The sequence below is a fragment of the Amblyomma mixtum genome, chromosome 3, assembly GCF_055824585.1.
Source record: "Amblyomma mixtum isolate Tamu chromosome 3, ASM5582458v1, whole genome shotgun sequence".
NCBI lineage: Eukaryota > Metazoa > Arthropoda > Arachnida > Ixodida > Ixodidae > Amblyomma > Amblyomma mixtum.
Window position 1 is genome coordinate 168,916,327 of NC_143014.1, and position 16,985 is coordinate 168,933,311.

Sequence of the window (16,985 nt, forward strand, 5' to 3'; positions counted from 1 at the left end):
CTTTTTTTTTTTTTTTTTCGCTTCAAACCTTCGTGGGGTCGAGCGCTGTTCAAACTCCTCTATGGTTCAAACCATACCAAGGAGGCAGCGAAAAAAAAAAAAAATTGGCAGTGGCTCCGTCAAAATGCGCGGCCGTTGCATGTGCGCTAGGCACGGTTTTGATTGAGTGAAACGCGTTTTCGTCTAATCTTTTCATTTCGAATTTTCGAAGTGCAATAACTTTCATTTGCATGCTCCGATTTCAATAATTCTTTTTGCACTGGTTTCAGGAACGCACGACAAATCGATTTAATGATATCAGTCGGTACCAAGGAAAACATCGCAGTGCCCCTTTAAGTGGGAGGGTCGGGCATGGGGTTGGGGGTGGTTCGTCGCTCCCTACCTCCCCTTTTATCCCTCTTCCAAGCGGCAAAATTTACGTTACATGCTGAACCACCGTACTGAAATCTGTGATCAGGGCCCACTGTATAACCTCCTTGGGTGCACCCAACAAGAGCACTGTAACCCAACTAACATCAATTTATCCTGCGCATATATATATATGACTACAGTCCAGGCACTTTTCGGGTGCTGGCGGGGCCAATGCTTTTAGATGTGCGGCCATGGACATGGCAAATGTCATGGGTAGAAAGTATAATAACAGTAATAAGATACTCGGAGAACTTCAGAACGGGTTCAAAAGGGGCAGGCGCTTAGATGATAGCCTGTTTGTGCTTACCCAGTGCATATAAATAGAGGTGGAAAACAGCTGTATTTAGCCTTCCTGGAACATACTAAAAGATTAATGTATATTGGTCATGAGATAATTGATTTCCTATGGGAAATTACCGAGATAATAAAGTTGAAATTACATGAGAAGGAATAAGAAGTGCAACTGTCGAGGTACATAACCGCTTCTATTCATGCTTTATATATTTGGAAAGAAGGCTACAAGAAAGTAATCTATAGGTTATAAGCTGTCGTACTAATTAGAGAATAATCCCTCACTGGCATCCACCCAAGCGCAGCCATATACGGCTACAAAGGAAAGCTGTAAAGCAAAATTCGCGTTCCTGTCCGGGGTTCGAACCTGGGACCACCACTTCACCGGAGCAGTCGTGCTATACCTGAGCTAACCGGGATAGCAAGCTTATGGCAGGGAGAGAGCCCTACCATAAGCTATATATATATACCATATATATATATTCTGAAAGAAGTTTCTTTTTTTACCTCTTTTAACTCTTAAACCATTTGGACTATTATGTCTGTGGATTTTTGTTAATGCATTTGTTTGATAATTTTGTTGCCACGCGGTTGTGCGTTTATCAACAATCTCGAAGTTTGCAACTTCAAGGCCCATAGGGGAGCGCGCAACGCGCACACCCCTCGAGCCCAGCATGGGCTATTGCAGACTTGAACACGGGTGTCGCTGCGATCCGTAGACACCTCAATTTTGGCCCACTTGCAGACTGCCATTTTTTGATAGCAACTGCAGCAATTGGAACTGCAAATGAAGCAACAACACATGACACAGCTATATAATGCTCTTAGCCAGCGGACTGACAGCAGCAAGGCAATGGATCAAGCCCGGCTAAACGTACACCACTCCTACTCTCCGCACTACCTACTCCAACCTCCCCACGAGGATAGTTTATGTGGAGGCCCATCCATCCAACCGTAAAAGTGCCCCTGTGGTGGATAAAATTATTACTAACATCCGGAACCTCTCCACAGGAGCCCTCGAGCGTTAACCACCTACATCAATGATGAACTTAGGATTCCAGGCCACCTCCTAGATCAATGGAAGCTTGCTGCAGGGTCATCGATTCGTAATCTCCAAGCCAATAAACCGCCTCCCGGCCATCATGACTCTCAGATATATATCTCTCACTTCGTGTCTGGGGAAACTGGGGAAAGGGTGTGTATACTCTCCTCCAGAACTACATCGAGAGGCACCAACAATTCCCACAACACATACTATAGGTTTTCGGCCAGGCTTCTCTGTTCAAGCTTTTCTCCCTCTCAAACATGATGTAGTCGAAGGGCAACCCCCAGGGAAAGGAACATTTATTCCTCACTCTGGTCATTCAAGGCGCATTTGGCTACATATCCCATGACATACTATAGAGGGACTCACCTGTTACCCCCGCATATCACTGCTTTATAATCAAACCACAGCGCCACCTTAGGCATACTGGTTCCAAGTTCACACCCATACACCACACCCAACCGGTACCTCCCAGGGTGCATGCAATCATCTCCTCACTTCTTTTCAACACCGTCATGGCCGCGCGCTGGCACACAAACTTTCCACACTCCCTCACATTGGCTACACTTTATGCTCATTAATTATCATCTGCTCTAACCATGGTTGCCTGGCTGACAAAGAGGCCGCTCTCCAATCCACGTTACACATACAGTGGAAGCCTTAATTTATCACTTCAAGTAGCATATATGCAATGTACCCCCGAGAAATCGGAAGTTCTCCGTACATCCATGGCCGCAATTGGGACGCACTGACTTCCAAATTCATAACCACCCCATCACGGAGCACCCACTAATACATACGCGTCCTTGGCCTCTGATTCTAGCAAGAGATGGAAGCCTATACTCATCTACCTAATGCAACTATGGATGTACTAGCTGCTCTCAACATCGCCTGCATGATATACGGCGGATTGCCGGACATCAAATGGGCATGCGTGAAGAGGATCCAGTACGGCCTTCCCTATCACCACCTCACTCATGCAGTTCTAAAAAGGTGAACATTCTGTGCAGACTGCCTTGGACCTCCCAATCTGTACCCCTATAACACGTCTCCAGGAATCCACGACCCTTTCAAAGAGATACCGGAGGCTGTCCTCACCTCTCAACGCACTCGCCTTCACTACTCTACGGCAGGCAGAATCATTTTCTACCATACTGGCAACCGAAAAGCTTCATGTACGTGCCCCTGGTCCTTACAGGTATCCTCCCTATGCAAGTAAGCTCATATTTCCACCTTGATCACCTCCCCCGTCACATGCACCATGGACTACAGGCTACCGAGCGTCAGGCCCGCATTCGCTACCTGCGCAGACAGTACGTACGACAACGATACATACGACAGTACATATGTGGACGCGGGCTTTTATACCCTCCTAATATGCTTTCGCAGCAGTCGACCACTCCTTCTCCCCCTGCTGCATCTTTTGAGGCCTCTGACCCAGCAGCGCCGGGGAGCCATCGCACTCATGCTCCATCAAATCACAGGGCAAACAAATGTGCAGCTTCCATGTGCACATTATAACCTTCACAGGCTAGACGTCGGGCCTCACCAACGGACAAGTTCCCAAACTTGCCCTCTTCATTTTGGGCGCTCAGCAGTATCACATCATCACCTGGGCCCTCAATACAAAGGCCTAGAAGGTAACGTCAAAGTTGACACGTACCCTAGTTCGTGATTACAACCACCGAGCGGTGACAAACAGCTCAGACATGTAACCCATTTTGACCCCCTACGCTACACTCCTTGCGACCTTTTTATCACAAAATCGACGCATATACCCCCTCCTCACAAACACCTTTCTTTGGGAGATATGTATACATTCTCCCCAAATCCAGACTCCGAATCCAGACTGTAACCTCTAATATCTAGACCGCTTCCACCCAATGCTACACATATGAATGAATTCCCATCCCAGACAACACGACTACGTCCTCAGGGCGTCCTGAGGATTAATTTTTGAGGAAATTGTGTTGTTCTGAGGATATCCTCTACTGATCCTGAACAAGTCCTTGCCTAGTCCTGTTGTCCGGCCTCAATATTCCCTGATCAATTAAATTTTCCCTGAAGGACCTTCTCGGTCTGTTTTCAGGACATTCAGATGACTGATTTAGCCAGAGAATGTGAGTTATTATTTGCTTAATTATTGTGGGGAGTGTGCATAGGAATTTTGAAACAGCTCTTTTTGCTTCTTTTGTCTTGGATTGGTTAGCTTTGTCTTGGTCTGAGTCGTTCACTGCTCTTCATGCAATCTTTTCATACAGCAATGCTCTCTCTGGAGTTGAATTCTGCCTCCTCAATGGAAAACGCATTCAGACGAGTGGCCCAAAAATATGAAGTCCAACCCCATCGAGCATGCAGTACCACGGCCGCTTGATGCAAAGAGCATAGACATTGCTTTACGCTTTTCATCAAGTGGCTGTGGCAGTACATATAGGACCAGCTTTAAAGGCAATATCTTGATCTCCTCAAGGCATATAGTTTTTTTAGTCACAGTGGTTTCCTGCATTATATCCTATATATTGTACGCAAATATATTTCATGAAAGCCAAGTGCGAGAGATAAAGCTGGTTCTATCTCAGTTCAATGCCACACATTAGTATTCATATTGTCCTGTAATAGGACGTTTGTAGGACATTTGGGGAATTTTCATCCTCAAGTACAGAAAACTACAACCTGAGGACATCCTTACGAGGACATCTGGCCGTGATGAACTCAAAAAGTTCTCAGAATTTCCTATTCGGGATGAGGATGTGTTGATCATTTCAGGATGTCTTAAGGACGTTTAGAGCAGTCCCAGACAATGCAAAAACGTCCTGAATATGATCTTAGGATGCCCGCGTCAGGATATGCGGACATCCTCAGGTTGTTTCTAACTAGTCCTCAAACAGTCCAACTAGGATTCATTTCTCCGTCCGTTGCGCATACTCAGGATGTCTTCAGGATCATGTTTGGGAACGTTTTCAGTGCAACTTCAGGACACGCATCAGGAGCTTTTTTTTTTCATGGGAGTGCCGTATTCAGAGCTAACGTAAGAGAAGCTAACCAGAATATGCAAAATGAGGCACAGCACAATTTACCAGGACTGCAGAGAGATGTAGCACTCTCAGGAGTTGAATTCTGCTGCTTGGTTGGAAAAGATGAGTGGCCCAAACCCACCAGAAGCATGCGGCAACAGTCGAACCCCACCATAAGTGTGCGGCAGATGAGACCATGTGTAAAAGCACAATATCTTAAGATATCTCCTCAAGGCATATAGCCCGCCATGGTGGCTCAGTTGTTATAGCACTCAGCTGCTTACCCGAAAGACGCGGGTTCGATCCCGGCGGCAGTGGTCTCGAATTTCGGTGGAGGCGAAATTCTAGAGGCCCGAGTACTGTGCGATGTCAGTGCATGTTAAAGAACCCCAGGTGGTCGAAATTTCCGAAGGTCTTCAATATGGCCTCTCTCATAGTCACTTTGAGGCGTTAAACCCCCATAAACCGCAATCTTTTGTGGTCAAAATGGCTTCCTTAATACGTTACTATTGCACACACATATCGTTTAATAAACCTGCAGTTTTTAATTAATGAGAGCTGAGTGCGAGATATAAAGCTGGGTTGATCTCTGTTCAATTCCACAATATTGTCCTGCGATAGGATGACTGTAGGAAAATGAAAATTGGTTCCTGAGGAAAAGAAATAGCACATTAACTGTCTCACATATCTCGGCAGACACCCGAACCGCGCTGTAAGGGAAGGGATAAAGGAGGGGATGAAAGAAGGGAAGAAAGAGGTGCCGTAATGGAGGTCTCCGGAATAATTTCGACCGCCTGGGGATCTTAACGTGCACTGACATCGCACAGCACACGGGTGCCTTTTGCGTTTCGCCTCCATCAAAAAACGGCCCCTGCGGTCGGGTTCGAACCCAGGTTCTCAGGGTGAGTAGACGAGCGCCTTAACCCTCATAGAATTGAGGAATTTTCATCCTCGAGTCGTTCAGCAATGTAACTGAGGACATCCTCATGAGGGCATTTAGCCACCGATGCACTCAAAAGGTACTCAGAATGTCCTGTTTGGGATGAGGACGTCCTCAGGACGTTTGGTGTTGTCTGGGGTGGGAGCCTTGGAGCAGTGGGAGTTACGTGCAGCTAGAGCCACCGCATGCATTGCGTCTTAGACTAAAGACTCCACCTACTTTGCTTCAACTACAAATTCTTCCCTCTGAATAAATGTTCCTTAATTCCTTCCTATGGAATTTTCGAAATTGCCAAGATTAAACAGAGCTCTTGCTGAAACTATGCTGAACCCATTTTTATTTTGCCAAAAACAGTCGACGAGATATATGATTCATGGGGTTCACGCCAGAGCTTTCAAATAGTTCTGCATAGTTCAAATGGGATCGCCCTCCTCTCACCCACTCGCAAGGAAAGCTGTTTAGTTACACCACTTGCAAATTTTAATTTTGAAACACGACGCTAATTTCTCTCAAATTTATAAACGATATAGACAAATTTTTATGTGAGATGAAACAAGGAAGTGTATGCAGATGTAAATTTTACGAAAAAAAAGCGAATATAAAGCTAATAATATGGCTTAAGAAAACTTCATGTTGGGCTAGTTGGTAATTCATTGTAATTTAAAGGTGCCATAAACACACACACACACACACACACACACACACACACACACACACACACACGCGCACGCACGCACGCACGCACGAGAACGGGACAGCCAGAGGTCTAGTTCACTATAGCCAGAGGACAGGCGCTCCGTCCGTTCTCTTGTCTTGTGTGTGAGTGGTTTTTGGCGCCTTTAAATTACAAAGGCTAATAAATCATTTATTAATTAACTGAGCTGTCCTGAAAGAAAAAAATAGCGTTCATTATTTTTGAAGCGAGACCCGAAACCGAAAGCTACAAAGGCGCTGGTGTATTTTCCCCCGGCTATTACAAATCTGACTGTGCAGTCTGCTGCGTGGTTTTGCTTATATACTGTAGGTACTGCGGCCGCGATATTTTGTCATACATGAAGTTTGTCAGAAAGTTCGGCCTATCCATTCCTCGCGGTTGCTAAGTAGCTGCGGCCGTTGGTTGTATTAACTCTATGGCTGCGGCACACCATAGGCCATGCCGTAGACAAGAAAACTTGCGTGTCGTGTGCAACCTCTGGCGCGGTCGGAGCGTGGAGCCGCTACCGCAGCTACAGTGCTACGGTTACTACAGCTGCTGTATTGTTACTCGTTGGCGCGTCTACACCAGTCTGCACGTTTAGCTGAATAGTATTCCAGACATTTTAGCAACTTATTTTCCGTGTAGGCTGCCATCATGTCAACGGTAGGACCAAGCGATGCAACCCAGGGCAAGGTCTGACGACGGCATTATTTGATTATTCTTTGTTTCGGCTTTTGCTTCCTTTTGGCGCTTTTAATGTCTGGGTTCAGACATGTCGTCTGCTTGCGGTCCTAACTGAGAAACGCTGGGCCACTAGTTGGCCCCGTATGGTAATGCTATCGCTCTGGTTGCAAAGCCGAGTGCTTAACTTTCCGCCCATTTTGCTTGGCCTCTGTAATGGAGACGTGTGTTTTGTGACTTTCTTGTTCAACTTGTTCACACTGAGTCTTTAAAATAAATTCTTGTACTGCGTTCCTTATCGTACAAGGCTGGCTTTCATACGTTTTGTTTGCAAAAAAATAGTTCACAGAAAGCCCTGATACTACGACGTATTGGAGCTAAAAGCATGCGCTTTTTTTTCTGTTAGCTCTGGCACAGGTGCGGGGAACTCATGCTCTCATTTAATGCCCTCTTGCATCGGTATGTGAATTGGTGGAGTGCGCTGTTTGTCGTCCGGGAATATCCCGTGATACGTGCCAACTGTCCGGTTGACCTGAAAGTGTCTGCGGTGAGGTCGAGGGCGGTTATCACTTCCCAAGGCTATGCGGCTCGGCGGGTCGGCTGAAGACGACGCAGTCTTTTCAGCAAACGTTATGTTAAAGTTATATATTTGTTATGAGTGTTAAAATAACTTTCTTGTATAATGGCGCTGACCTAATGTTAAAATTTAACATATAACCTATTTGTTGGGCTCAAAACGTTTATATAACGTGCCATCCATGTAAGGCGAAATAATAAAATATAAGTAAAACGTATTGCAAGCTTGTAATGTATTTTTATGTTTGAAACATGTAATGTGCCCTATATAACTGGAAATTAGCATTAGAAAGAAGCACAGGTGTAACTTGCAAAAACGTAACACATGAAGCTTGTACCACTAAGAATTATGCCCACCATTAAAACAGTGACTGGCTATAACAGAAGTCACAAACAACGTGGGTTCGATCCCGGCCGCGGCGGTCGAATTTCGATGGGGGCGAAATTCTAGAGGCTTGTGTTCTGTGCGATGTCAGTGCACGTTAAAGAACCTCAGGTGGTCTAAATTTCCGGAGCCCTTCACTATGGCATCCCTAATAGCCTGAGTTGCTTTGGGACATTAAACCCCCATAAACTAAACTTTACTTGTGTTGCAAGTATTGTTTCAGTAATGTTTGGGGAACAGTAACTTATCACATTAGCAAGGTGTTACTGTGACGTTAATGCATAATCCTGACCAACACAAGCTTACTTCAAGCACCCAATTTAAGCACTGTTCTAGAACTCTTTTTCCACATTTCAGCCAGTAGTAATGAACTTCAACTTACACAACTTTGCAGTTAAATCTGTTGGCTTGTTCTAGCCATAGATTGTATACATACTGCCTAAATTATTTTAGGAAAAACTTTAATTACCAACAATTGATCACTAAAATTTTTGGGGCACTTCTCATGGGTAGTATATGAGCTTGAACACATTGAGTAACAACACAGAGCAGGTGAGTGCATGAGTGTGGCATGTCTTACAGTTCTACTGTGTTATACCACTCATATACCATTTTAAGTATTCTTCACGCATAGTTGACTGAGGCTGCTGGTGTGCTTGTGCGTAATACCACAACTGCTTGGCCTGGTCCTTCGAAATCGTTATTTTAACGTTATTTTAAAATTGTTTAATTGTTAACCAACCAAATCTTTCAAGATTCTCAGGAAAACATTATACCAAAATTAATTTGTAGCGTTTCAGTAAAGTTAGATAAAACACATTTGGGATGATGTAATAACATTTGACTCAAACAAAGAAATAACGTTATTGTAAAATTTAGGTACTGCCAGGGATGTATTGTGTGTCAACTAAAACGGTTATTGAGCAAAGATTCTAAGAAAAATTCTGAACTCTTAAGAACTGACTGGTATATACTGCATTAGTTTCTCCATCCTTCTCCACCTGTTTCAACGCGATGGCGTTATTAGGGGCGTTGCTCTCTGCTTCGTTGGTCGTGAGTGAAAAACCCCCAGAGAAGCAGCCTGTGGGGCAGGTGGGCCGCTTAAGTCATATTACCTTGTGACGTCGTCATAGCCTTCCCACCGTGGCAGGTGGCAGTTAATGATTAGTCGTGTGAGGTTGCTCGGGAAGAGCACCCTTGATCTCGCAAGCCCTACCGGTGGCAACACCTGCCCCGCAATGCCAGGTGCCAGGAGTGGTATGAGGACTCCCAGGGATCTATGAATGTTAAGTGGATAATGACCAACTCTACACGTATGGGCATTAACGCTATCGTATCATTCCCTTCAGGCGGAGCTTAATTGTGTGCATTCGGAGAGATGTGCCAGTCTTGTTTGGGCGCCGTTTTTTAAATTTGACCTCATCGACTACATTGTAATTCTGCAAGAAAAACTGATAATTTTTCACATTGTCATAAGGAAACCACTGCGCGTGATGAGAAATGTGATTTTAAACTTGATGTCAAATGTTTGAAGCTTTACCACATGTAACAGGTTGCAAATTTGCCTAGTATCCTACATTGTAGGGCAGCTCAAAAGTCTGTGTTGAGAAAAATATTTCTATGAATATAAGGATTATTCTGAATGGTGGAGCAAAATAAACATTTTATATCGAAAAATATGTTAGCTTTTCAAATTTCTGCAGTGTTGGCATATATAGATTAAACTATGTATCCCAAAGGTTAAACAATTTAAGGGGATGCAGTCATGTTAAATAACTTTATCTTTAGCCAGGACGCAGTCATTGTTAGTTACATACACCATTGCTCTTTGCAACCAATTTTGGGATGGTGTTCTTATAGCAATTTTTGCCATCACTAGTTTAATTCTCTAGTGGTCTGCACTTCTGTACTAGCAGGCTACAGCTGTTTTGCGTGTGAAGGTTATTGGTTCACATCTCTCAGATGTAGTTTAACGGATCCATTCTGTGTAAAATATTTTGCTTTAATATAAATGTTACCTGTAGCCTCTGAAATATTTAAAATCTGCCATGAGGTCTCTGTGGCTATCATTGTGCGGCAGATTTTGAAAGCTTGAGCTCAACTGCAGCGTCTGTATTTTAATAAAGGCATAATGCAGACTTTCGTGTGCCATTATTTGTGTGCATTTTAAAAGACCCCCGATGATTGTAATCGTACCAGGGTTCCTCAAATGTGCCTCATAACTTAAGTGCAACTTAGTTTTCTGAAAGCCCTGATTCGTAGACATTATAAAGGTAAAAGCACTTGCTTGCTAAAAGCACTTGCTTTTTTTCTGTTAAATCTCTGGCACAGGTGCGGGGAACTAATACTCTCAGTTAATGCCCTCTAGCATTGGTATGTGCATCGATGGAGTGTGCTGTTTGTCGTCTGGAAATATCATTCCATTTTACATGTCAAAACTGTCTGGATGACCTGAAGCGCAATGCCTGCAGAGAAGCTGAGAGCGGTTATCACTTCCCATGGCTATGTGGTTTGGCAGGTCGCCTGAAGACGAAATAGACTTTTTAGATAAACATAAAAATGTATAGTGTGTCAGCTAAAATGGTTAGTGAGCCAAGATTATTGAAAAAATTCCCTGAGCTCTTGAGAACTGCCTAGTAATGTGCTGCATTAGTTTTCCATCCTTGCCTGTGTATCCCAAAGGTTAAGTAATTTAAAGGGATGCAATCACGCTAAGTAGCTTAATCTTTAGTCAGGACACATTCAATGCTAGTTACATATGCCATTGCTCTTTGCAACTAATTTTTGGCTGGTGTTCATAGAAATTTTTGCTGTCACTGGATTAGTTAATTCTCAGATAATCTGCATGTTTGTGCTCGCAGGCTACAGTGTCTTGTGTGTGTAAGTTGTTGGTGCACTTACTGCAAATTTAGTTTCATGGAGCCATTCTGGGTAAAACATTTTGTTTTAACATACATGTTACCTGCAGTTTGTGAAATATCCAGAGTTTATGGTAAGTGGACTTGCCATACTACAGCCAAGGTACTAAATGTGACAAAAGTAGTGTTCATTTCTCGAGAAATATGTTATGCATGTCTACTTCAAAGCAAACTCCATGGGGCGCTCTCGAAGGTCTCCAGCATGGAACATTTTCTGCTCTCTGAGATCCTTGCTCCAAAAATTAGCTTTAGGGATGCGATACATGTGTAACTACTCACGATTAAAATGTTCATGGCACCTGGAAGCAGATTCCTGGTGATCGGATAGTGCTCGTACTTTGCATAGAATGGCTTTGTTAGAGCATGTCTCCATGATGTTGGCGTCAGTACGTACCATCGAAGACACCCTAGGTGACATCCAATGAGCTGTGCATCAATGATGTGTTGACATAAATCCACTTCTGTCTGATCAAGTGGGTATCCGACAGTTTCATCTGTCGTTCCTGGGCCCATGTAGCGACGAAGATAGTGCAGCACATATGCGCACAGTCCCTATCAGCTGCAGTCTCTGCTGTCTGCGCTCTTTATGCTTGCGGTAGCACACAAAAGGTGCAGGGTCAACTGAACAGGCGACGCATACCACGTGACCAGTGGGGCCAGCAAGGCATTTAAACTTCTCAATTTGCTGCCCTTGGCTGATCCCCGGTCATGCGTAGTAACTTCGCAATTTTGATGCCGCCCCTGTCTCGAGCCCACCACGCTTCTCCTTTACCTTAGAGGCTTTGCCCAGCTGGCGCACATGCACGCAGTGATTGTCCATATACAGGCCATAGGCGTATGCTTGGCTGGTGGTTGTCTAGAGTTTCCATACGGCCTTTTCATTGCCTTTTTGAGTCACTATGTTCTTCCTGGGGTGATGTCACGGAGGTTTAGAGATGGACTTCAGTTTTTCGACTGGGGTCAAGGAGTTTATGGCGCCTCGTTATTCGCTATAACCGAGTCGTGCATCCACAGTTATTTGTTGTATGTGAGCTGCATCGCCATTGCTCTAATGCATATTTTGATGGTAGCACCACCCTCGTTCATAATAACTGAGCGTTCTTTATATCTGCGGCTGTTATAAGTGGGCTCGACTGAACTGATAATTTTGTGCATTTTAAGAGACCCCACATGATTGGAATTGTTCGAGTTCCGTAAATGCGCCTCATAACTTGAGGAAAACTTTAGCTTGCACTTTTTTTTTTATTGGCACTAGTTTTCACCATGATTGAAAACTGCTTCAGTATGGCAAGCTTTAGCGCATGGAAACGAAGAGTACACCTTTTTCATTGCCGCACTGCAGTTGTGTAAGAGAAAGTAGGACCTCTCAAAGCGACCAGTTTTTGCACTGATCTACCTGGTACCTGATATACTTAATCATCCCGTTGCAGCCCATCCAGTGCAGGGCAGCTGTTGCATGGGAGCCTTCAAAGCCTCTGCAGATTGAGACCGTCGAGGTTGCTGTGCCAAAGGAAGGAGAAGTTCGAATCAAGGTGCTTTTTGCCGCTGCCCATCACCTTGCGTGGCTGCAAAGCAGTGCATAGCTTGGGATGGTTAATAACCACTCCATGGGAATGCAATTTCCATGAGACCTGTTGCATCATTTACTGTTAGCCCCCAGCTTCACTGGTTAGCATACACTGGTTAGCATTCACTGGTTAGCATTGAGCATACAGTGTGAGATCCAGGGGCCAAAGCTGAGGTGCATGTTCAGTTTGGCCTGTGGAGAAAGAGGTGTGCCACAGTGGTCGTGGCACTTTGCTGCAGTGATTGTGACTTGAACTTTGAGCAGTACGTTCTTATTGTAGCCCTTTTACAGCTCTTCCTTCACTCACTATGCTGTGGTCATCAGTGCGCTCTAGCAGCGTCTTCTTTGGGTGCCAGTCTGAGAATTAAAAAAAATGGCGAACCCAGTATCGTTGCAATTTGGCAGCACTGTTAAGGGGGGATGCGGCTTTCAAGTTGCGAAAATGTAGAAAAAAATCAAATTTTAGGAAAAGCCAGATTTCTTATCTGAAAGTACTTTTAATAGGCAGCAATGGCATAGAGGTAGAGCATCCGCCTCGCTTGCAAGAGGAGCAGGGATTGAATCCCAATGCTGCGCCATTCTGCACCGGGTTTAAAAAAAAAACTCCGCGTGTCGATGTGAGCCCATCACCATGCCTGGGGTGCGGCCTGATCTCGGTGACCAGAACCAACAATGCACTCCCTCACCAGAGAAGGATTTGGCCACCCTGGTGTAGTACTTGGCCACAATCTTCTATGAACAAACCAATTAACTTTTAATCACATCCCAAAAAATTTTCCCTGAATGCAACCCAGAAGTGACTTTAAAAAATGTTTCTGCGACCATAGGTAGCAGAAAATTGGCTGAAATGTCCCTGAAAGTGCCACTTTTCTCAAAATATTTTTTGACCTGACTGCCCTACTCGCAGAAAGCATAGCACAACAATGGCTTTACGAATTTTCTTGCAGTTTGTCGTGTTGTGTTCCTTTATAAATTCTTTATGCTGTGACATTCCTGTATTTTTGAACTACTTCGTAATATTTTTATTCTGTCACTAGTTCCCATGATGATAATGTGTGCATTATGCAAGCGTGAATATAATTTTGTGTGTAGGAAAATAGGCTGCTAAAAATACTGTCACAGAGAATGTCACAGCATCAACCATTCCTTTGGGTAAAACTTTGAGTGACTGCAGACTGCTGCCATGTATTGTTGTCACGCCAGGCTTTCTGCAAGTTTGGTATAGCAGTCCAGCATACAAAAGTATATTATGTCAGAACTACTGCAGATATTTCAGTGAAACTTTGTATTTAAGCATTCAGACTACTTTCCATTAAGCATGCGAAATTTAATTTAATTTCATTACACGAAAAAATAAAAAATTTCACATCCAAAAACTGCGTCGCCCATTAATACGGGGCACTTCATACCTTGAGTATTTGATGTAATTAGCCTTTATCTGTAACGTCCTTGGCTGTAGCCTGTTTCTATGTTGACTTCTGACGACGACTGCTTCACCAGCCACGTTAGCACATTAAATCTTGTAGCCTGTGGAAACTAGCAGAAGCCTGCTTCACACACTGCCCATGAGCCATGAACCATGAACTAGCATGTCGTGATTTGTTTTTTGGATGTGATTGCCCTGAACTACTCATGATGGTGCAGAGTTGCTAGCTTGTTATTTATAAAATCGTTTCACTTTGGTGTTGACCCGATTGCTCCTTCTTGGTGCAAGCATGTGATGAACCAGGCTGAGGCGAACTGATCTATATGTGTTTTAATAACTTTCAACCACTGGTTTGCGGCAGTATGGTGCACACTGACATTATGCTTGTGGCCACTGTCCACATGTAGTGTGACAAATATTCAGTGCTGGCCAAACAAGAGTAAATCAGGTTTTTAATGACTACTTTAATGACCAAGGATTGGCCTGTGCTCTGATCAATCTGGCATTGAGCTTCCTAAATATTGGAAGTTTGTGTGGTGCTTTTTCTTGGTGTTTCAGTTTATTCTTTCAAATGGCTGAAGCACGTAAAAGAAGAGTACTCAGGCTTTAAGGACTTTACGAATTGACACAATTTATCGTGGTAATGGAATTCATACGTAGAGCACTTTGCTTTTACCGATTGTGACATCTTCATTACATTACTGATGTTTTTCGTGAAAAATGATTCTAGCTGTGTGCCTAGCTGGTGATAACCATTTTGAGAAGTAGTGATGGGGGCACATGTGAAGGCCGTTGGGACTGATGCCTGGGCGAATTAGTATGCCATTTTCAAGAGCAGCGCGAAATAGACAAAGACTTAAGGAAGACACACACAGACAGGCGCTGACTTGCAACTCTGCAAGTCTCTCTGCGAGTGTTGCAAGTCAGCACCTGTCTGTGTGTGTCTTCCTTAAGTCTTTATCTATTTAGCGCTGTTCTTCTTGAACATGTGTAGAGGGCCATTTTGTTGAGTAAGGCAAACTCTGAGCTTCTGTAGGTCTCCTAAGCTGTCTCCTGTTTCTCTTTATAGTAAGCTTTAAAGTTTTAACAGCAGTGGTGGTTTTTCAGGTTCTGCACACAGGTGTCTGCCACACAGATGCTTACACCCTTGGAGGTTTGGACCCTGAAGGCACATTCCCCTGCATACTGGGTCATGAGGGTGGTGGCATTGTTGAAAGTGTTGGCCCTAATGTCAAGGGCTTCAAGCCAGGTGAGTTGGCTGCGAGCCACTTCTAGCCATTAGATGAACCCACATTTGTGGATAGTTCTGCTTTTTGGTGCAGTTACAGGAGCTATGACACCCAGCAGTGGTAATAGTTTGTACACAGTGATGGGATTGCTGTGCCACCTACGCCAAACTGTGCCAAAAAGCTGACCCTGCTACATGCTGCTACATGGTGGCAATATGTCGGTAGTCTGTGCCAAGCCTGCACCATAAACCCTACTTCTAACAGAAGAAAAAAATGCATGTCTGGCACTGTGGTCATGTCTCAAGTACGTGTCTCTTGGGTGACAAACCTAATCCTATCTATATTATCCATTGACAGTGTGCCTTGTCAGCTCATGCCATGAAAAAAAAAAAAAAGAGTAGAGAAAAGAGCCTAGAGCACATCGGCCAAGGTGTGGAGAGGAGGCACCAGCAGCAGCAACATTCGCAAAGGGAGTCTTGATTCGTGAGAATATGACGGGATGCAAAAGCCTGGGGGAGGTTGGTTGGCTGCTGCCGGCTGTGATTTTGCATGCCAGTGCATGCGCGCTCGTGCAAACGTATGCACCCCTACTCTCAAGGTCTTTGTAATGCATGCAGTTTTTTCTTCAAAAGCTGTGATACAGGTGATACAATACAGTACTCCAAGGCTGACTCTCCATGGTAGTTTATATATATGTTAATTAATCAGTTATCACTTGCCTTTCAATATATATATATATATATATATATATATATATATATATAGGTTGCGAGAGCATGAAGTGCTTGACTATTTAAGAGTATATAGCAAAGTATATGGTTCGTTAAAGGAAACATATTTATTTGACTCGGTGTTTCGATCAGAAGACTGATCTTTTTCACTCTTGAAAAAGATTGGTCTTCTGATCGAAACGCCGAGTCAAATAAATATGTTTCCTTTAACGAAGCATATGTTTTTTTTTAATTTGTGGTGTTCATTAATGGCAGAATAATGCTGCAATTATTCTGTTGCTTGAAGACAATTATAAAGCAGAAGAAAAAACTACCGTGCTGCCAGTAGGATCCGAACTCATGACCTCTGAATTTCGTGTTCGATGCTCTACCAACTGAGCTATGGCGACGAATGTCCAGTCTTCTGCTTTCACGTGTATTTATGTTTGCATGTAACCGAACCCTGAGAGTGTTCACCAGACAGATTAATCACAGTATTATTCTCCCATTGATCACCACCACAAATTAAAAAACATTTTCCTGTTGGCTTCCTTCAGGCGCACGCACGCACACGCATAGAAAGAGAGAGAGAGAGGAAATGGTTTTAAGCAAGGCTTCACTTGACCTTACCTGGATTGTAATTAATCATTACGATTCAACAGCCAAATCATGAAGAAACCAGGAAAAGCAGCTAATCACGTCGTACGTACCTGACGGACAGGAATTAGCCATGTTAGACAAGTACAAGTTGAAGAAGACTACCGAAATTTAAAAACAAAAAATAAAAAATGTCTGTGTGACTGTCACCCCACCGGTTACTCTACAGCATGTCAGTTAAGGCGCTTCTTTCATGACTATACAAGGACAGAATCTAACCCCTCAGCCCCTGCTAGCTTTGTAAACTCATTTAGCGTTAGCCTTCCTAGTGCCGAATTAAGCGTCCTGTCACATGGTCTCAGCTTTTGTTCTGCCATAGGTAGATACGACTAATTTGCTCTCGTAAAAGACCTTGATAACTTTGCACGCAACCTCAGTCTTAGAGAGTATTTCCATGATTACCGCAGCAACAGTGATGCAGAAAGTGGATTGCTTTCA

The 16,985-nt window shown here is 43.9% G+C and overlaps 1 protein-coding gene across 1 annotated transcript in view; it reads left to right on the forward strand.

Moving 5' to 3' along the window:
* The first annotated feature begins 6,844 nt into the window (after positions 1–6,844).
* The window catches only part of Fdh (alcohol dehydrogenase class-3 Fdh), a 28,924-nt gene continuing 18,783 nt past the window's right edge, over positions 6,845–16,985 (forward strand). Inside the window, exons 1-3 of the mRNA XM_089581873.1 lie at positions 6,845–7,091; positions 12,389–12,490; positions 15,059–15,200. Coding sequence (XP_089437999.1) covers positions 7,053–7,091; positions 12,389–12,490; positions 15,059–15,200 — 283 coding nt within the window. The 5' untranslated portion in view covers positions 6,845–7,052. The remainder of the gene's footprint in view (positions 7,092–12,388; positions 12,491–15,058; positions 15,201–16,985) is intronic.